The sequence below is a fragment of the Musa acuminata genome, chromosome BXJ3-10 (assembly GCF_036884655.1).
Source record: "Musa acuminata AAA Group cultivar baxijiao chromosome BXJ3-10, Cavendish_Baxijiao_AAA, whole genome shotgun sequence".
Classification (NCBI taxonomy): domain Eukaryota; kingdom Viridiplantae; phylum Streptophyta; class Magnoliopsida; order Zingiberales; family Musaceae; genus Musa; species Musa acuminata.
In genome coordinates, this window is record NC_088358.1 from 22,415,842 (window position 1) to 22,438,102 (window position 22,261).

Below are 22,261 nucleotides of genomic sequence, written 5' to 3' on the forward strand. Positions count from 1 at the left end.
AATATAGGTACTTAAAAAACACTTTCAACATCAAAATAAGTCTCGACATTTCTTGTGTCGATAAACAAAAAAATTAATTGATCCTAAATAATTCGGCCACTATAGATTGCTATCTTTTTTTAGTAAGATTACCGTAAGACACTTGTGTGATAATAATTTATTATTTTGGGTAAATTTGCATATATTTGCCTCCAAAGTCCTATAGAAGTCAAAGTTGCATAAATATCGCGGTCATTAATTTTCGTCAACCGTCAATTAGCATCACAAAGTTGAAACTGCAAATATTATTAACTCCTTGTAGAAATATTATTCATCCTTAAATTAAGTAATTTTTGTTTTATTCTTTTATATTCAAGTTTTCAACGAAAATAACATTTGGTGGATATTAAATCTTAAAAGAGCAAATATGCTATTTCCAAAACTTTGGAAGGAAATATATGTAAAGGTACTTATTTTTTTGGATGATGATGGCAAATTGATTATTCATGACTCTACCAATATCAGTATGATGATGAGATAATTTTTCATTTTGAACGTATCTGATTTTATCATTTCAAAATATGTGAGCTCTAAAAAAAACTCTTATAAAGATAAGGAAGACTCAACGGACTTATGAGCATTTGATTCTCATACTCTTCAGAGTTAATTTTCTATTTTTCTTTCAAAATCATTTAAATTTATTATAAATTTAAGAACATTTGTAGAATACTACCCAACACAATTTTATCAAATCGTTCCATGAAACCTCTAAATCTCGATTGGATTCAAGCCCCTTACATTATCAAATTAGCCCGAATGAAAAATAAGGATGCATTATATTTTACTTAAAACTATATCAGATCTCAATTTATATTTTTTTTTCGATGATAAAAAAATCCTTTTATGGAAGGAATGAGAGAGCCGAGAGTTTGGTGTTCAGATCGGATCTCGGCCGTCCATAAAGACAGGCGTCGTCGTCGTCCCCAAGTAGACAGCAACAAAATGACCGGAGGGTAAATTTGAAATTCTACCATTTTGCCGTTCGGCAACTGACATCGTCGTCGTGCGGTAACGGATCGGCCCGTCACAGGACGGCCTCGGGAGCTCTGCCGCGCGACAAGCGTCAGCAGAGCAGGCGCCCGTGATCAGGGGCCCCACGCGGACCCGACCCGTGACGTGCCCGCGTTGTCTTGCTGTCTGCGCCCTTTTTTTGGCGGTAGCCATTCGCCGGTGTCATTATTATATGTTATTTTGCTTTGAGCTTTCGCTTTCCTTACGACCACTCCACGGAGAAAGGCGCTATGGAGTCGCCCCCTTTTTCCAACGTTCGAGAGTGTTTTGAAGTTTGAACTCTTCAGACCTATCTTCAGGTATGTATATACCAATGGATGCAAGATTATTGACTGACTGCAAGAATATTACTTCTTAGTCATTATTTTCTTTTCTTCTTAATCATTATAGTCTTATCGATCAACAGATAATTAGCCTCTCCTTTTTTTTTGTTTGTTTAACTACGATCTTCCGTATGTTTTTTCAATGTATAAAGCAGAAGGTTTTGGACTGCAGTAAATGCTGAAAACCTTCTGACACATGTACTACACCAAACTCTATGTAGCAAGCAAAGTGACAACACTTAATATTCTATTATTTTTATGTAATGTGTTGTGTGAAAGGGTTGGTTCCTTCCTGTTCCATGAACTATGAGTTGAATCCTTCAAAGCATTGCAGCTTGGCATCTGTAAGCATGTAGTCTAGTCTGGAATTTTGATCTTGTAACAGAGTGATATGGTGGCATCATTACAAATGTCAAGGTGCAGTGCCCTGAAGGATTTTTGTTCTTGATCAAAGGAGCCTTTCAAATGCTATCAACTTATTAATTACTACATATAATGCAGAATCCTCAATTTTGGCAGGATGCAAATGTCATCTATCTATGCAGAGTTCTTAGTGTATTACAGGTGTAAAGCAAGCAGGAAGATTTTAGACCAGTATATTATACAACAGCTGATACTTAAATGGTCAAAGTTTTGTTTTCCCTTTGGCAAAAGTTAAGGAACATTTTAAGTCTATTTTAATATATAATATAGGTTTTGTTGTGTTCTTTGCATAATGTAACTGCAAAAGCTTAATTATTGTGTTTAAAAGCTCTTGTTAAATATGTGAAAATGGTGTCAAACTTGTGGCTTGTTCCTCAACATATTCAGCTTGTTTAATGCATCACTTCTCTTTTTTTCTTTCTTTTCTGGGATAGGAGAACTGCATGGGACTTGAATTAATACAAAAGAGGATGATCCTAACATAAAATACAACATTTTAATGAATAGGATTGCCTACTGATCCCATGACTTCTTGTATCTATTGTCAACTTACAACCTTTAAAGTTATTTTATTATTTACAGTTGTTCAGATGAAAACTAGGAACATTTTGTTTGACAAAAGACATTTGGACATCTTGTAGAAGGTAGATACACTACAAACTCTTGGCCACCAATCCCTAATTTTTAATTGGTTGACTATATATGATTGCAGATTAGTATTCAAATGAATGGATACTCTTGCATTCTTCTTCCAGCTCAATGTTGGGACTGAAACCCTGCATTGATAGATACTCCAGCAATATTCCTTGTTGACTGTTCAGAGAAGGACAAGTGGGGAGAAGAGAAGGAACGCCTACCAGGTTGAATGGCAGAAGGGAATCACTGCATGTGTTAGGTGGATCCAAATGATGCTTGCAGTGGAAGCATGGAGGTGTAGGAATTTCCTATCATCATCGTGAGTGCATTACAGCTGCAGTCTTCGCATGCATGATTTCTCTGAGTGACTTGCTTGTGATATTTTTTGACAGCTTTTCTTGAGGAAGGTTCCACTCAACCCACACGAAGACATGAACAGGAGCTCCATACTGCAGCTACTCAAAAAACTATGGCCATTTGGTCTGCACTGGGAAGGCTACTTTGTCTCCAAGGCAGCACTATTTTATTCCACAAAGTATAGTGAAGTAATTGTCAGCAGATAAAGCCATACAGGAGAGCTTATTACTGTAACATAAAAAAAAAACATGCTTTCTTTCACTAATATTAATTTGGAAAATCCAAGTATTAGCATTTGCCTCTCTAATCTGAAGTTTGGTGTATGATATATACATGAAAGGTGGCCCCATTCATGTAATTGTAGATGAGTGGTGTGAAATATGTGCAATCCATTGCCCAATCTCAACCACGTTTGTAATGTAATGAAGTTAGTGTCATCAAAGTTATGGCACAAGGAGGATGTGGATCCCATCAAATCATGAGTTATGTCTTGTGAGATGAAATGGATAGTAATCCAAAAAGCTCATGGAATCCTCTAAGCACAAGACTCCTTATCATTAAGAGTCTGTCTAGGCTTCATGTGCCTATTGGAAGAGGTGCCACATGAGATTGGACTTTGTCTTCTATGTTGATTAAGATTGAGGTGATGTATTGGACCAATTCAAATCCACAGCAATTGACTCTAGACAAAGGCTGCAATGTGGTGGAGGAAGCCAAGATGAATATAAAACAGGAATAATCTATAAATATTAGAAAATTATAATACACAACGAAATTAAATAGAAGTACAAACAAACAAAATATCAAGATATATGTGGAAAACCTTAGTAACAATCTCAATCTCAATGTGAAGGGTAAAAAGTACAAGGTAAACTAGAGATAATCCACTATGAGAATAATAAATATATAAATCTTAATCTCTTGCCCTAAACCCTAGTAACAATCTCAATCTCAAGAAAATAACTGAGATACAAAGATCACGTTACTGCCTATAATATCTAAAACTTCCCCAAGTAATCACAGCAAGAGTCTACTATAGATTTGATCTAACCTGAGATAGAACACTACTAGATGATTGAGAACAGTCTCTCTGCGTTGTCCTTGTCTTCCTCATTTTCTTTGGAATCCCGTGGCTATTTTCTTCTCCCACGTTGTTGCCCTATTTATGCCTTTTTCTGCCTCTAAAACGCAGCCACCACACCCCCTAATATTAATTAGGGTTAGGTTAAGAGAGGGTATGGGCTGTGGGCTACCCAAGCCACTATAGGCTGAATTTGTGGGCTATCAGCCCAACAACCTCCCCCTTCAACCCATAAGGGAGACTGTCCCATGACTCCTCAATATGAAGCCATGCCGACCAGTTGTCGGCATATCTCTTGCCTTTCTTTTGGTAAAGTTTTTGTCAACATGTCTGCTCTGTTGTCATCTGTGTGAATTTTATGAAGTTGCAACTACTTCTCTTCAAATACATTTCGAATCCAGTGGTATCTGACATCTATATGCTTTGAGTTGGAATGAAACATTGGATTCTTACACAAATAGATGACACTCTGGCTGTCACAATGCACCACATAATTTTTCTGTTTCAGCCCCAATTCTTATAAGAATTCTTTCATCCATAACATTTCTTTACATACCTCTGTAGCAGCAATATATTCTGCTTCTATGGTGGAGAGAGCAATACACCTTTGCAACCTGGATTGCCATGACACAGCTCCCCTTGTAAAAGTAAGTACATAATATGAAGTAGACTTTCTCGTATCTATATCTCTTACCATATCTGCATCTGTGTAACCTGTCAACACATGTGGTCCACCTCCAAAGCTTAAATAAACCTTAGAGCTCCCTCTGAGATATCTAAAAATCCACTTCACTGTTGCCTAGTGCTCATTGCCTGAATTTGTAAGAAATCTGCTAGTAACACTAACTGCATATGCGATGTCTGGCCTCATACATATCATTGCATACATTAAACTTCCAACTGCTGAAGCATAAGGAATCTTTTGCATTTTCTCATTCTCCTTATCACTTGATAGACTCTATTCTGAGCACAACTTGAAGTGACCTGCAAGAGGAGAACCAACTGGCTTTGCATTGCTCATACTGAATCTTTCCAATATCTTCTCGATGTATTTCTCTTGTGACAACCAAATCTTCTTATTTTTCTTATCACGGGAAATTTGCATACCTAGTATTTGCTTTGCTGGCCCCATGTCCTTCATTGCAAAAGACTCACTCAGTTCCTTCTTCAATTTATCAATTTTAGATATATCTTTTCTAAGAATAAGCATGTCATCAACATAAAGTAAGAGAATAATAAAATCCTCACCAAACCATTTGATGTACACACCAAGATCTGTCATATTGGATCGTATCGCCCGGTACGTACCGGTCCGACAGGCCAACGGTACACGGACAGCCCTGTACCGGTCCGCACTATAGCTATAGCATTGTAACACTACACTATAGCACTGTAGCAGTGCTACAGTGCTCGGTATACATGGGTGTACTGAGCGATATACCGTACCGTACCGGTACCGAGCCCGGGTCGAAACGCTGGTACGATACGGTACGACAGACCTTGGTACACACAATGATCTGAAGCCGTTCTTTTGTATCAATTTTCTATCATAAATGAATCAAACTTTCTGTACCACTGTCTTGGAGCTTGCTTTAGCCCATACAAGCTCTTCTTCAATTTGCAGACAAAGTTCTCTTTACCTTTAACTTTGAAGTCTTCTGGTTGCTCCATATAAATTTCCTCCTCCAAATCCCCATGAAGGAAAGTTGTCTTCACATCTAACTGCTTAACCTCCAAGTCCTGGCTAGCAGTAATACCAAGAGCAACATGAATAGAAGACATTTTAACAACAAGAGAAAAAATCTCTTCAAAGTTAATACATTTCTTTTGACCAAAACCTTTCACAACTAATCTAGCTTTGTACTTTGGTTGAGAACAATATTCTTGAGTCTTCAACCTGAAAACTCATTTGTTCTTCAAGGCCTTCATTTCATTTGGTAGTAGCAACAAATCATAAGTGTGGTTCTTCTGAAGAGCATTCATCTCTTCCTGTATAGCAACTAACCACTTCTCTTTCTACCCACTTTCAACTGCATCCTGGTAACTCTCTGGTTCACCTGCATCAGTAAGCATCACATACTCATCTGTAGAGTATCTTCTGGAAGGTTGACGTTGTCTAGAAGATCTTCTCAATTGAGGTTCTGCGGGAACTTCCTCTCCTACTTCTTCTTGCTCAACATGTCCTGTAGGTAGATCAACGTTAGGCTCTACACCATCTTCCTACACATCTCCCCCATCACCTTGATATACTAGAGGAATAACTGGGTCACAATATGTTAATCCTTCTGCAGAAGTATTGATTGATGCCTTCTTCTTCAAATCTTCAAAAGCTTGATCCTCAAAGAAGACTACATCTCTGCTTCTAAACACCTTATGCTTTTCTGGATCCCAAAGCCTGTAACCAAAATGATCATGTGAGTAACTAAGAAAAATACATTCTTTAGTCTTACCATCCAGCTTGGACCTCTCATTATCTGAAATATGTGCAAATGCACGACAACCAAAGACTCTTAAATGCTTGTAGGAAACATCTTTCCCTGACCATACATGCTCTGCAACATCACCATCTAGGGCTGTACATGGTGATAAGTCGATCACATCAACTGCAGTTCTCAAAGCCTCATCCCAAAACCTTTTGGGTAGCTTGGCCTGTGAAAGCATACATCTGATCTTTTCCATGATGGTGCGGTTCATCCTCTCTGCAATTGTATTATGCTGAGGTGTACCAGGAACTGTCATCTCATGTTGGATCCCATGTGACCTGTAATAGTCATTAAACAATCCTGTATACTCACTACCATTATTTAATCTTATGCATTTTAATTTCCTTTTTGTCTCCCTTTCAACCCTGGCATGAAACTCTTTGAAGATATTAATCACCTGATCTTTAGTCTTCAAAGCATAGACCTAAACTTTCCTGGAAAAATCATCTATAAAAGTGACAAAATAAAGTGCACTACTTATACCAAGAACATCAATAGATTCACCATGAGTTTTTGTCCTCAAAGGACCATATACATCTGTATAAACATGGTCTAAGACATGCATTTTTCTAGACAAAGCAGAACTAGTAAATGAAACTCTATGTTGTTTACCTGCCAAACAATCAATACAAGGGTTCAGATGTATACCTCTGAGGTCTGGTAATACATCTCTCTTGGAAAGAGCTTGCAGCCCCTTCTCGCTCATGTGTCCCAGTCGCATATGCCACAACTCCATGCTGAAGTCTTTTTCTGTAACATTTAACTGCTCACCATAAACTTTAGCCTGCAACCTGTACAAAGTATGACATTTCTTTCCATTAGCTATAACAAGAGAACCTTTACTGAGCTTCCATTGTCCTTTGTGAAATCTGCTATCAGTCTTCATCATCTATTCTTCCAACTGAAATTAAATTCAGCCTCAAATCAACCACATGCCTCACATCCTTAAGCACCAACTTGTAGCCTAGGTTGGTCTTTAAATGGATATCACCTATGCCTATGATGTCTACTGTGCCATAGTTGCCCATCTTGACAACACCAAAATTTTCAGACCTATATGTAGTAAAAAACTACCTCCGTGGTGTAGCATGATAAGAAACACCTGTGTCAATCACCCACTCAAGATCCTAACACACACAAGAAAAAATATCATCTGAAGGAGATAAAATCAAATAATCGCCACCCTGCATTGTAGCTATGATATTATCTTTTGACTCTATAGACTTCACTTCTTTTCCCTTTTCCTTGCTCTTCTTAGGTTGCTTACATTGGTTCTTGTAATGTCTTTTCTCACCACAATTATAACAAACAATATCTTTTTTTGATCTTGACTTGCTTTTACCCATGCGTGAACTACTTTTAGACTTTGACATTCCTCTGTTCTCTGAGATAAGTGCTTGTGAATCATTCTGAGATGTTGTCAAACTCTTTCTTCTCAACTCCTCATTCAACAAATTGCTTATTACTTGACTCATAGTGACAACACCGTGTGGTGTAGAATTACTGAGGGAAACCACCAGTGTCTCCCATCTTTCTGGTAATGAACTGAGAAGTAACAATACCTGCAACTCATCATCAAGAGACATTTTCATAGAGAATAACTGGTTAGTAATACTTTACATTTCATTTAAATGTTCAGCAATAGAAGCACTCTCTTTATATTTTAGGTTCACAAGTTTTCTAATAAAAAAATATTGTTGCAAGCTGTTTTTCTTTCATAGAGACTTTCTAACTTTTTCCAAAGAGAATATGCAGAAATTTCAGTAGAAATATGGTGAAAGACACTATCATCAAGCCACTGTCGAATAAATCCAATTGTTTTTCGATCTAACCTCTTCCATTCATCATCTGTCATAGTTATGGGTTTTGCACTATTCCCTGCAAAGATCCATACAAATCTTTGCAATATAAGAGATCTTTCATTCTTCGTTTCCATATCATCTAATTGTTTCCATTTAAACTAATCATGCTAGAAACATTACTGGCCTCCATATTTAAATATAAAATTTAAATCACCAAAACCCCTTGCTCTGATACCAGTTGATGGGGATATAAAACAGGAATAAACTTTGTATATAAACAAATACTAGAAGACCATAATAAGCAGCGGAATTAAATAGAAGCACAATCAAACAAAACATCAAGATATATGTGGAAAATCCCTCCAATGTGAAGGGTAAAAACTACGGGGCAAACTAGAGATAATCCACTATGAGAATAATGAATATACAAACTCAATCTCTTGCCCTAAACCCTAACAACAATATCAAGAGAATAACTAGGATACAAGGATCACGTCACTGCCTACAATATCTAAAACCTCCCCAAGTAATCACAGCAAGAGTCTACTATAGATTTGATCTAACTTGAGATAGAACACTACTAGATGATTGAGAACAGCCTCTCCGCGTTGTCCTTATCTTCTTTCCTTTCTTTCTCTTCATTTTCTATCTTGTTTTCCTCTTTTTCTTTGGAATCTCGTGGCTATTTTCTTCTCCTACGTTGCTGCCCTATTTATACCTTTTTTTGTCTCTAAAACACAGTCGCCACACCCCTAATGTAAATTAGGGTTAAGTTAAGAGAGGGTGTGGACTGTAGACTGCCCAAGCCCACTATGGCTGAATTTGTAGATTGCCAGCCCAACAGTCAAAGCACTCTTTCTTGAATAGAAGATGATGATGGAGCATTGAAGGTGTTGATGATCATGTTACACCTCACTACAAAAGAAATTTTAAAGGATCATATGCATCATCACATCCATTGTTGATGATTATATTTTGCTTTGGAAAAAAATGATTCAAGTTGAATGTCTGGTGCACCAGCCATTGGTGTGATTTGACTGAAAAAACAGGATGAAATAAATATATAATTTTCATAAACAGATCAAGATGGATGACCTAGTTCATGAACTTGATCTAAGGATGCCAAAATGAACCAGTTGGTGGAACCCTAATTGTAACAAGGGTGAGATTATGAGGTGTTCTTGTCTTGGTCAATTGGCTCCTCACAATGCTTGTTCTTTGTACTGGCTTTCTTTGTGACATTTGTAAGACAATAACTATGCTTGCCTTTGAACACATCAAGACTTACCAGAAGAGACTGTCATCAGCACAGGGAAGTGGCTTCCTCAATTCAAGGATGTCAAAGCAAAGAAGGTTGCCATGTTCTCCACAGCTGGATTTGTCACTTTGTTCCAGGAAGAGTATTAGTACAAGTCCTCAAGATTATGTAGCAGCAATGCATGTTCAGTTCATCCCTTTAAATTTGAGGTGGAATCAAGTGACACAAGTAGCAATTTCTTGTACTCACCTTGACAGAACATTGCAACAGACTCACTGTAGCCTATTCTTTTTAGTCAATCTGTGGGAAGAGATCATGCCATGATCAGTAGTTTTCCACCAGGCATGAAAAGCTAATAAATTTAGACAGATTGCAGACACAAGCAACACATTTGGCTTAATAACTTCATGCAGCAACCACAATTCTTGTTTCCTCAATTCATATATACAATAAGACAAGAAGTCTAGTTATTCATACACACAGTATTAACTATAGATTTTATTTAGAGACAACATAAACAAACCCATCTTTTCTGGTTGAACTGCTGTGGAATGTACCCATAATTGTACTTAAGCCATATATGTTTCATTCGAACATTGATAACTTGATTTCTCACTACTATCGTTCTTCTGGATAATCTGTCTCATCAAAAATCTCTTCCTGAAAAAAAAGAGAATCATCAACAATATAGTTCATAAATTAAGAAACTGAAGCTAATTCATAAATTCTGCATTTGTACCTGTAGTAGCTCTTCTATGACATCCTCCATCGTGATTATGCCGATGGCTTCTTGTTCCTCACTGACACTGGGCAAAGGTTTGTCATCAATCTGCAAAACGTCTGCGGTAGAATCACGGAGCCATTTTCTACTTCTACTGCCGCTCCTGCTTGAGTTTGAGTTTGAAGGATAACTCTTCGCCCGGCTTATCGGGTTAATACCTTTGGGACTTTTCTCATTAAGCTTATCGCCATCTATATCCAGCCTCAGGTCTTATTTTACCAGGAATGCAATTCGGAAACAAGATAAAAAAGAAAGGATAATCATTAAATTTGAAGTTGAGTAACAAATTGACAATCAAAACATTGCCGTAAACAATTGCGTGAAAATCCTGACTTATAAGATAGAATTCTTGAAGCTAAAAGGATTCTATAAGGAGCTCTACCATCTCTATGGCTGTTTGGTTGATCTGTTGGGTTTGCTTGCTTCACAACAACTGCCATATGACTATGACCCTTTTGGAATTCATTCAAGATGTCATAGAGCGGCATGTCTTCAAGAACCCTACCGTTCAGAAAAGTTAGTGATTCCGCAATTTAAAGTGCATATATCATGCACACCAATAACTATACGTTAAAGGTGAAATCAAACTTTCTCAAAATAATTTATTGACAGGATATATTAACACAAATAGCATCTTTTAATAACATACTTGTAGGATAACAAAAAGAAGGACCGAAGTGTCACTAGATGCATAAATTATCTTTCATGACAGTAGTGTATAGTGTCAGGAAAATGTCTGAAAATAAAAATTGAGGTTACCACCCAAAATGACATTTACAGAGTATGTCACAGAATTAAATTTTTTTTCTGAAGTCTGCATAATGGAGTTTAGAACTCAAAACACATTCTTGATCAATCTACCCTTCTTAAAGTTAACAATGACCCAAAGATGAAATATGAGAAGAAAGAAGTCGGAAAAATTGAGTCTCGTTATCAATCCTTTGGTATTCCCCTGCTAGAATTGGATTATATCGACTTAAATGAGTTCTTACATATTTTAAGCATGTTTTTTTTTTATGAAATGGAATCCAAGTATGTAAGTGGGGTAGTTCAAAATGTTTTTGTTCAATGAATTCAAGTACAAGGTAATGATCATATTGACTGATACACACCAGTCTAATCGTATACTGCTATACAACACACCAATCAAACAAAACTATGCCAAAACATTAATCATATTTATTATTATTTTTCTCTAGCAGTATATTTACCAGTACAACACTGTATATATATCTAGTATAAACTTGAATTTGAATCCTTGGTTCGTACCAAGGTTAGAACTCTTTATATATTATTCTTGAGATGGGAAGTAGGTCCACCAGCTTGGCCTGCAAGGGTCACAAGTGATTATCATATACAAATAGGGTAAAAGACCCATTAAATCCATTAGACCTTAAAGCCACAAAAGGGTCATCTGCCATAAAATCAGGGAAGCAACTTTCGGTAAATGAGGATCAAAGGCAAAACTTCCTGATAGGGGAAAGATTCTCTAACATTCAAAATGAAGGATCTTCTCAGTCAGGTAGAATTCTTATGAGGAAAAAAATCAACCTACCATCCACTAGTAACCCAGTATTGACATGCAAAAAGAGACTTAATTTTTATGCCATCTTAGAATGGTGAAGGCAAGTAGAGCTAGAATACTACTGAGTTAACATTGCACATACTCACATAGTATACAATTTTAAAAAAATTGTTATTTATCAAATGAATGGAGGCTCTAATGGGGAATGAAACATCTCTTGAATAGTTTAGATGGCATAGGATATATGAGCCACCCACTTAGTATCTCCAATTTTATAGAGAAAATATGTTCTGAATATGAAAAATGAGGACAATATGTAAATGCGAGGAGACAAGTCTTCAGCAACCTTGAATCCATGTAAAGCATGTTTTAATTTTTTTTTTTTAAATAATTTGCTAAGCTTGTCATCATGAATACTTCTAGTCTTCCAAGTTCCAAACAATTCAATTTCTCTCTACGTCACCATTGTTCAAGAAATTGAATTACTTTAATTTGCCTCTATACGCCAACAACTAATCACTTTTGTCAAAATTTGCTTATTAAGAGCACAATAGCAAGTCAAACAACACTGTTAATTTTGTACCAACATGGTGAAAAATCGTGTAAATGTTTAGACTTTAATAAGAGGTTAAATAATTTCTAAACTGTAAAATAACATTAACCAAGACATTCCATTACATTATTCACTAACTTCCATTGCTAAGTGAAAAAAATTTCTTAAAAAAAACTCTCAATCAGTTTAGCAAATACCTTGGAATCTTCCTAATTGTTACATTCCTAACAAGCACCTCATCATCAGGATGTATAGATAACAAATTCTTTACCTGAAAATTCATGAAAATAAGTGAGAATCATATGACAAACAACAATTATCCTTGGTATCATGACAAGTGGACAAGAGGTGGCCAAATTGGTACAGAAGTTCTATAATTTTTTAAGTTAATGATAATTTGGCTATGTCAAAATTAAGTATTTTGTCGCTCTTAATATACCTATCTGTCCCATATCTATAACTAACCTATTCTACAATCCAAAGACACATAAATATGGTTCCATGTGAGTACGCTATTTGATGCATATACATGTAAATACCTATAATATGGCCATTTATTTAGGTGCATTTCTACAAATATAACTGAAAAATTCCAATATTATTTCCAAATAAGCTTCATACACGAGGAAATACGTTAAACACTAGAAATTCCAAATTTGATAATTCATACAATAATAGAAGACAAACCACTCATGCATTGAACTCTTCCAATCTCTTCAAGTATAGAATGAGCCTCAAACAATCATCTATGATCTTAAGTCGCAAGTCAAATCACATATTTTCTAGCTACCAATGAAAACAAATTAATATATGCTGACATAATATATCACAGTTTTATGATCTACAAATCTTGGCAACTTTTGTTCAAAAACAAACAAAAATATTTTGTCGAAGAAGATAGTTATCAAAGACCATAAAGTGCAGACTTGTGAAATGTTTGAAGTTAAAAAACAAACAAAAATGTTTTATCGAAGAAGATAGTTATCAAAAGACCATAAAGTGCAGACTTCTGAAATGTTTGAAGTAAATAAGATACATGAACTAGAACCTAATTTCAAAAATTAACAAACATATGTTGGGACAAAGTTAATCAAGATTATGAAAAATTAATAATAAGAATCATAAAAATAGAATTATGGCTGCTAATTTAATCATATTGAAAAAAATGGCCATTTAATTTTTGGAAAAATGCCAAAAAATAAAATTACCAAGATAAGGCCAATTATATTTGTTGGTTTTTCATAGTAGACTGGGACTCTACTATGCCCCTTCTCCAAAATCTTATTCATTAAATGCCTACACACATATCAAAGTATAAACAATATCAGTGTCAGAAAACATCTGAAAGATATTAGATTCTCTACGGTAATCAATGCAAGGAAGGAACCTATCAAGTTTTGCATTGATATCAATTGCAAAAGTTTGAGATATAGGGGTCATGGCATCTCTAGCCTTCTTCTCCGTAAGTTCCAGCGCTCCAGCAATGATTGTGGTTTCATCACGGGTTAACTCTCCCCCTTTACCAGCCTGGATGAAGTTGGTAATGAAGTTAAGTCAGCACAAGTTTTAAATAGCTTCTGTATCCAAATTAGCCAATCATCAACACTGAATTTACAATAAAATTTTATGTATTTTTTCACATTCAGCCACACCTCATGTTCCCTTGAAGTATTTTGGCAAAGCAACTGAACGTGAAAACAATCTACAATCACTGAAAATAGTACTGTTGGTTCTTATCAGTGTGTTCCTGGTTTCTGGCAAGGTAAATGCTTTTACAAATTTGCAAAAACAAAACATGGTGAAGCTAATGAACCTTGGGATTGTTGTCCTGGAGCTCATAGTTGGTAGTGTCAAAATTGCATAAACTCCAAGCACGATGCACTAATAAAATTTGACCTTCTGTTTTGTTTAAGTTGTTTGAACACACTACTATGTGTACTTAGAGAACTTTGAGTCTATGACCTTAAAATTTTTCTGAGTTACTCCTTAGTCACAGTGAATTCATCATTGGATTGATATTATAATTTCTCTGACTTCTTAGTCACATTGGGTACACCATTGAACCATTGATCTGATATTCTGCTAAATGATCACACAATTAACAATAAATTTGGGAAAAAATAATTTTTTCATGATAGCATTCGGAAATTGTAGTGCAACAAACTGAATCGAAAAAACTTATTTGAGGTGAGAAGCATTTCAATGTCTCATACAGATAACTAATTACTATTTATATAACATAAAGAAAACAAGAGTCAGAGGCAAAGTTATTGTAAATTTAGATGACTACATGTATAAGTGGTGCATTTTTTCATAATTTAACAACATACCTCGTTTCCATGCAAACTAACAAGTGTTTTTAGCTCAGCTCTACGGAAGAGAGCCACATGTCCATCCCCTAACAAATAGTCCAGAAACTGGAAAAAAAAAATTCAGTCTTAAGAATTTAAACATGATGGAATAAAACAATTGTAATACAAAGAAAAGCTACCACAAGCAGACCTGGGACAAAGAATCATAACTACAGAGATCTGTGCTGCTTAGAGATAATGTAGTAATAAATGTAATAAAAAAGTGAAAAAAAATCATAGGACATTACTTTGCTAATTGGATATGCAACAGGAAAGCAGATCCACACAAGTACACGAACAACTGGGGCAACTGCTGCTCCGATCGCCAGACCATACCGAGAACAGACAGACTGGGGGATGATCTATGTACACAATCAACAATGGCAATCAATTATCCCAAAGATAGAAAAATTGACAATATTATAGAGGATATTATATTTGAAAGCTTACCTCACCAAAGAGAAGTATCAATGTTACTGAAATCAGGATAGCACCCCATGCTGTAACCAAACTGTCAAGAAATATAGGGAGAGCCTGAAGAAAGGAAAGCAAAGCCTCTCAACACAAGACCTCAGATCAAAAACATCAAATTTAACATACAAATCAAACACGTCTTTACCTCCATGGCGGAAGCATTGCAGATCAGGAGTGTGCATAGCAACAAATGCTGTCTCTTTACAACAGGGAGTATCTTTGCTGCCATAAGAGTGCACCAATATGAGTCTTATTAAATAGAACTTGAATATTCTCAATTACATGTACTTGGCCTCTATAATGCATAAGAAGCAGAGTTATAGAGCTGACAGTTTATCTTTCCCTGAAGAAAGTAATAGATTTCTACTGAGACTACCTAATCCAATAATAGCTTAGTAGCAGAATTTAGTAGACAAAGAATGCAAAATGTTCATCTTTCAATTAATTGGCTGAGCTTTTGCAGACAACTAAAATTAACAGTTTATTGCAACTCATCCATTCACTGTAGGACCTTTTAGTTGCAACACACACTCCCATAATTCTAATGCTAAGAGAAACTAAGAAATTCTATTCATAAACATCCATCTGAAACCAATCTTTTCTATTCGAAACCTTCAAAAACCCCAAAAAATTTACATACACTGACTCTATCGAATAAGAAACGACTGCCGATCCACCTCTGATAAAGAAGAATATCAAATGAACATACTAAGTCAGGCAGTCTGATAGCTACAGTAAACTTGATACCTGATTAAGCAAAACGTAGTGATTCATAGTCGACAGAAACAGAGAGTACCGGCATGCTTGCGATCCTGGGGAGTTCCAGACTTGGCGAGGACCTCGAGGTCGACGAGGCTGAGCGACATTAAACCAAGGGTGAGACCGGACATGAGGCCGGCGAAGAGCACCAGCAGCGTTATAATGAGTATGTGGATGAAGAAGTTGGCTTCGCAGCAGTGGTACTCCGCCGCCATCCAAATTCCACCACCTCCTTCTCCTGCTACTATACTTGATATCCAAACTCTAACTCTTATGTATATCCGATTACAAGAACGCACGAGAAGATGAGCAAAAAGGTTCCAGATTGCAGCACCTGCACCATGAGACCCACCGCCACCTTTCTTGTGGGTGAAGAAAGCGGATTTCGATGCGAGATGCGAGACAAGTAAGTGGATGCGTGGGAGGAGGAATAGGAATGGGAATCGATTACGGAAAGCTACTGCACAAGCCTCGCGAACCGATAACGCAAGCGGTGGTGTGGCCGGCGGAGCGGGGCGCGGCGTCAGCGGGACGGGTGGCGCTTTGGTTCCCGAAGCAGATGACAAGACGAGTGGCACTTTCTCTTTTCGGCCGATCCCCTACCCGTCTTTCCTACCTGTCCCGAAGGATTGACCAGTGGGGCCCGATTAAGCAGTGGGGCCCGATCTTTAAAACCATTCAACAGGCTGGTATTAAAAGGGTTGCTTACACGACACGTGGAAAGCATAAGTTGTCGATAGATTCTCCATTAATTTTGCCAATATACCCTTCCAAACCTTCTTATTTATGTTTGGATGTCTCAATTAAATAGAGAATTATATTTATGTCTTCCTTAACATTTATATGGCTGTACAAAATAGTGAAATACTTCGATTGAGCTACAATTATCTCAACAATTTAAATTGTTAAGAGAGGCTCAATGTTTACTTATATTTTGACATCCTCTCTCAGGTGTAAGCTATATTATAGGCTTGATAAGTTAATTAGGAGGATTCCAAGAGCCCAGCCAAAGAGAGGAATGAACATTGCACAAATACTTGCTAATGGACATATTAAACACCATGCTAAATTAAAAGAATAAAAATACATTCTAAGTGAATATCTTTGCAAATGTTATAGAATTACATCTTTCTAGATTAATATTATAGTCACATTTGGTTTCTAAAGAAAGCATTTATCATCAGTTCATAAACCTTTATATTTCATCAATGTTTATGGAACTTTGGATTAGGCTTCATCTTTGCAAAGCCCATTCAGACAAAAGTAAGGTAAGATATTAGGTTGATTCATTCAATGCATGTCTTCAGGTATAGGATGAACAGTGATGGAATTTTTTTGAAGCAAGAAGAGAGTAGTAGTATACAGTATATATGGAATTGGGAGTTTTCCATATGCACTTGGTTTGTCCATTTCATTTGATTTTGTCAACATTATTAGAACACTGTTATCCGCCACTAATATGGTATGTTTGTTTGAACTGCATATAATATCTGCCACTGCATGAACTATCATCAATCTTGATGAATTGTAGCTTGTATTAGGAGAACTGTAGGAGGAGATGGGTTGCAGAAGAAGTTTTAGCTGTTTAGTGCTAATGGCAGGGCAATCCCTATACAAGCTTAACATATTGACTTTTACTTTCATTTCAAACTCCAATTGTTTCACTTGTCATGCAAACATGTGCTTCTCCTTTGTTGATTCCTTTTATCTGCATGATGTTAGTAGCTACATGCATGATGATGACAGAAACAAAACACCACAAACTTAGCTTTGTTCCTTAAAGCTTCCTTCGACAACTCAATCTGAGCCATACCAACAGCTTCACATATATATAATGGCTAAAGGATCCCCATATGAATGAATGAAAGGATGTGGAGGAATAAGACCAGCGCAGGAGGAAGCATAAAACTAATGATCTTCTGAGATCACAAGAATATGTTAGCCAATAAGGATGAGTAGTTTGGATTTGTCATGTGAGCCTTAAGAAAAGTGCACTTTGATGTGTTAATTTATTATACTTAGATGAGTTGGCAGCAATGCTGTCAAGTTGTTGCATTTGATGTTTTGCATTGGGTGTTTTCTTCCTGAACTTTACTTCCTATGCAATATTCTCTACCACTTTAAAGCCACCACTTATAGTCTATCTATCAAGAATAAATACTATCTCCAATTGTAACATGGAGAGCACTGCTGTTAACATAATAATACTTTATGAAAATGTTAAGCCAGAAGACTCAACTGGACTATGGATTTGGATATAAAATAATAAAACTTCAGCTTTGTTAAGTTTTACATAGGTGGAAATCTTTAATTCTAAAAGAGACCAATCTCTTCTAAATGTTGCAATTTAGCTGATACAAAAGAAAAAAAAAGGGAAATCCACTTTGTTTCCATCAGATTATTGTTATGGTGCTAAAGATAATTTTTGGAATTTGATCCTTCAAATAAATGGATTGAGGAGGCTGATGTGTATGTGTGTCTCTCTCTATATGTGATCAGTATCTATTGGAGTTGGTTCTATGGGGCTATTAACTGCACACACACACACACACACACACACACACACACACACAGAGAAGTTCATGATGAGTGTATATTTTGCACATTTCATGTAGGAAACTTCATATTTGAGTGTCTACCACTAAATCTTTTCAAGGAAAATATTGAGATATATGGGTTGTAGAAAATGTTGGATCTCTTCATACTAGTTTTAGCTTTTGTAAGTAGTAGTTATCTTCTCTAGTTTATGGCAAGCATGAACTTGACAAGCATGAAGATAATGAATAGATCCAGATAACCAGTATCTAATAGTCAGAAGGCCACATTTCATTCCTTCAACAAGAAGTAGATTCTCAGTATCTAACTATTTTCTCTGTACAGTGTACAGGAGAGATGCAGTTCTTTTTCCTCTTTTTTCATTTGCCTTGTTGATTGGAATGGTAGCATATATGATTATGGGATAAGTTTTACTATACCTATCAATTGTAGGCACACATCCCTTTCTCTTTCAAAAGCTTTTTCTCTATGTTGAATTTTCTCTCAGTAAAGGGTGCAAACTTTTCCTCCTTCACGTGACAATTGCTACTGAAGAAAGAAGACCTTTCAGCATTAGGTCTCTAATCTAAACTCTTTGAGGCCAGGATTCCTCTAAACTATTGAACAAATCAACTCTTCGTTCTACCTTTGATAAGATGATATGACTTTGGACCACAAAGGAGAAGTACAAAAAAGGGACTTCCCTTCTGTGTTAGAACAATTTATCTGGCATTGTTGTTCTCTGAGGAAGATCATTCAAACCTCAGAAATCAGATGGATTCACAACATGAACACCATAATTAGATGTCTGTATTCTTTGATGCATTACATATTTTTCTGACAGTAGTGCATCAGCTAACATATGATTAAAGTTGTAGCTTTTCATGGACTTCTGGAACATAAACATTTGTTGTTATTGACTAAGCATTTGACTTCAAAATCATGTAGAAATGCATGTTCTTGAGCTGCATCAAGTCATGTATAAAGTGGTTAAGAGAAATGTTAGCAAATATTACATAGTTGAGCCTAATCTAGTAGATAATTCATGGATTCCTAACATGTTTTTGGTCATTTGAAGAAGGATATAAAGGAGAAAATGACTTGTTTGAGGCTGCTGGCTACCAAATTCAACAAGTTGGTATCAACTAATAAAAAGAAGAATAAATGCTCGACTCCCCAGAAAATTTCATATTATTGGACTAAATCTAAGTCACATGAACATACACATGTTCTTTTTATTTCTTATAGTTTAGTTAGCTTATCTAGATTCTAGACTTTTTAACTTTCATATTATCTACAACTTCTTTGAAGGAGTTCTTTGAATACCTATCAGAGTTACATTTTATACAGTCAATCTTGCTATGTCTAATGTTGAATTAAACATGAACTGAGTTTATGATTTTATTATTTTGCAATAGTCATGAGAGTCTAAATTGAAGGTAGACTAATTGAGATAGTAGTGACAATGAAAAACAATATGGTATATATGACATCTGAATGACACATATCTCTGACAGAAATTTGCTTGACAAATGAAAAAGAAATAACTTTTGTAGAATTTGTTCTCAAGTTAAGTAAGCTCAGAATAGTTTTCTCTGTCACTGTGTAAACTTGAGTTTGTGAATCATACATACTGAATGGTAGTTCTTGGAAGCCTAAAATGAAGCCTAGAAGAATGAACCATCAGATATATGATTGGACTTGGTTGCTCTTTCTGTAGTTAAAAGTAGTAGGCAAATGGCTAAAGTTTCAGATGGATGATCTTATAAGTAAACATTTCTTGGATAATTCAAAAGTTTGTAATCCTGATGTGTAAGACAGAGAAAATAAAAGCATGACATATGAATCCATAGAACATTGACATTGGAGCTTCTTGTATGTTCACAGAAACAAAGGAAAGAAAGAAATACATACCTATGAGATCTTTGTCCAAAAAGATTGGCATGCAGGAGATCAGTGTGAGGACTCCCCTATTATCTACCTTGGTTGAAGATACAAAGTTCTCAAAGACCTTCATCACATATTAGTTTCTTTTAGGTGTCGCCATCATCATATGGAGCAGATCCCAGCATGGTTAAAGTACAACAAGAAATGAACTTGAGGAGAGGAAAGGCAGTTTGGAGCAGTAGATTAGCTAAGAGTTGCTATATACACTAATCATGCAATCAAGAGAATTCAGAGAGATAGAAGGGAAGAATGGACCGAGAATTAAAATGAGAAGAATCACAAACCAAACATCTCTATACGAAAGAGTGAGTTCTTTAGGGTTCATCCAATTAGAAACATACAACACCTGCGCAAGTTCTACAGATCCACAGAAGTGCCCAGTTGCACTGGCTCTTCCAGCGGTGGGAGCTGTTGCATCCCATGAACCACACATAGCAAAGGGCTTACCTGATTCCAGTTCATGCCGGCCGACGCACTGCCTCCGTTCATCTCGTTAAAGCAATCCAATCCTTCTAACTTTACCGAATTGAACTGGAACAGCTCATCGAGCTCAGTCAAAAAGCCTGTAGGACTCTGAGAACCTTCATAGCATGAGACGCTCTGCGGCGGAGGGGCCACCGGGGTTGCAGAACCCTCGCAGACTGGACGGAGCGGCGGATACGACAGCGCCGGCTGCTGAGCCCAGTAACAATCGCTCTGGGAGACACCGGTGCTGATGATGCCGAGATCTCCAGTGCCGTGGTCGATGTTATCTTGCTCGGGGCGAGTGATCCTGTGGGTATGCCGTCGACGGTCGTCACACTGCTTGCCGAAGAGCTTCTTCTTCAGCCTCGTGTTCCAGTGGTTCTTGACATCGTTGTCGGTCCTTCCTGGCAATTGCGCAGCGATGACAGACCACCTGCGCTTCCCAACAAAACCAAACATCAGAGAAGCATCGATGCTGTGTTGGTGGATTCCACAAGTTATGCCAGACGGATCACCTGCTCCCGATGCTGATATACAGTCGACATATGATGTTATCTTCTTCCTCGGAGAACCCTCCGTGCCTTATGTTGGGCCGGAGGTAGTTCAACCACCGGAGGCGGCAGCTCTTACCGCACCGCTTGAGGCCTATTTCGTACAACAAACAACAACACACACGCACACAAACAAGTGGAAGACTGGCTGCAAAAGTTGGATCCATGGCGGGTGATGGAGCAAGACATACCGATCTTTTGGGGGAGCGTGATCCAGTTGCCGCCGGTGCCGTGCTGCTCGATGTGGGACTTGAGCTTCTCGTCCTCTTCGGGCGACCACGGCCCTCGCTTCACGTTGGCTTTATCGCAGCAAGGGGCGCGTCCCATGGTGCCTGTGCCTACCCCGATCTTTGCAGCTGGTGAAGAGGGCGAAGCATGAGGTGATGGATAGCCGTCGTTAGACTTAGTAAACGTGGAGACAATTAAATAAGACGTTGAATGATTTCTTCCTGCTTGTCTTTATTGGTCGCGAATCTCTTCATGCAACCATCACCGCTTTTGGCCCACCATTAATTCCCATCTGTACACGTATTGTACGCCAACACACATCAGTATATGAGTGTTCATCTATCTTTAAGTATAATCATATATATTTTTTGTATTATATATATATATATATATATATATATATATATATACTCTCCCTGAAAATTCAAAAAATTAGTGATATTGAAACTCCAACAGGCTAATGTACTCTTCATATTCTTGATGAGTGGAAAAGTCCAAATGTTGCTTGGCAATTGAACTATGGACTTGAATCTATGTTTTTTTCTGTGGATGTGCTTAATTTACATGCTGTTCATAAGATTAAGAGATGATTCAGAATACATAAATATCGATGTGTACGTTCAAGAAATATCCTTCGGCGGTGGCTACGTAGAAGAAGCACCCAACATTAATGTTCAAA

General features: G+C 36.9%; 2 protein-coding genes across 3 annotated transcripts; both read right to left on the reverse strand.

Annotated features, from left to right (window-relative positions):
- Positions 1–9,783: 9,783 nt before the first annotated feature.
- On the reverse strand, positions 9,784–16,398 carry LOC104000401 (DUF21 domain-containing protein At2g14520). 2 transcript variants are annotated; one of them, XM_009422431.3, is made up of 12 exons: positions 16,191–16,398; positions 15,894–16,100; positions 15,243–15,319; positions 15,074–15,157; positions 14,872–14,985; positions 14,603–14,689; positions 13,660–13,799; positions 13,481–13,568; positions 12,470–12,543; positions 10,577–10,695; positions 10,153–10,403; positions 9,784–10,073 (listed from the first exon to the last, which is right to left on the reverse strand). In XM_009422431.3, exons 2-12 carry the CDS (start codon positions 16,069–16,071, stop codon positions 10,032–10,034), a joined length of 1,254 nt encoding a protein of 417 aa, XP_009420706.2. In that variant the 5' UTR covers positions 16,072–16,100; positions 16,191–16,398; the 3' UTR covers positions 9,784–10,031. The 2 variants fall into 2 exon arrangements, with proteins under 2 accessions (XP_009420706.2, XP_009420705.2); XM_009422430.3 differs by having other exon boundaries at positions 15,894–16,398.
- A 4,207-nt stretch (positions 16,399–20,605) lies between these two features.
- On the reverse strand, positions 20,606–21,750 carry LOC104000400 (transcription factor MYB36). The gene is made up of 3 exons (XM_009422429.3): positions 21,546–21,750; positions 21,319–21,448; positions 20,606–21,236 (listed from the first exon to the last, which is right to left on the reverse strand). Exons 1-3 carry the CDS (start codon positions 21,679–21,681, stop codon positions 20,696–20,698), a joined length of 807 nt encoding a protein of 268 aa, XP_009420704.2. The 5' UTR covers positions 21,682–21,750; the 3' UTR covers positions 20,606–20,695.
- Between the last annotated feature and the right edge of the window lie 511 nt (positions 21,751–22,261).

Excerpts from the sequence above, each read along its gene's own strand:
- LOC104000401 (XM_009422431.3), bottom strand. The coding sequence starts at position 16,071 with ATGGCGGCGGAGTACCACTGCTGCGAAGCCAACTTCTTCATCCACATA. Across the intron at positions 15,158-15,242 it reads GCAATGCTTCCGCCATGGAG|GCTCTCCCTATATTTCTTGA; the intron begins GTAAAGACGTGT and ends TCCTTTCTTCAG. Across the intron at positions 10,696-12,469 it reads ACAATTAGGAAGATTCCAAG|GGTTCTTGAAGACATGCCGC; the intron begins GTATTTGCTAAA and ends TCTGAACGGTAG.
- LOC104000400 (XM_009422429.3), bottom strand. The coding sequence starts at position 21,681 with ATGGGACGCGCCCCTTGCTGCGATAAAGCCAACGTGAAGCGAGGGCCG. Across the intron at positions 21,449-21,545 it reads CACGCTCCCCCAAAAGATCG|GCCTCAAGCGGTGCGGTAAG; the intron begins GTATGTCTTGCT and ends TGTACGAAATAG. Across the intron at positions 21,237-21,318 it reads TATATCAGCATCGGGAGCAG|GTGGTCTGTCATCGCTGCGC; the intron begins GTGATCCGTCTG and ends TGGGAAGCGCAG.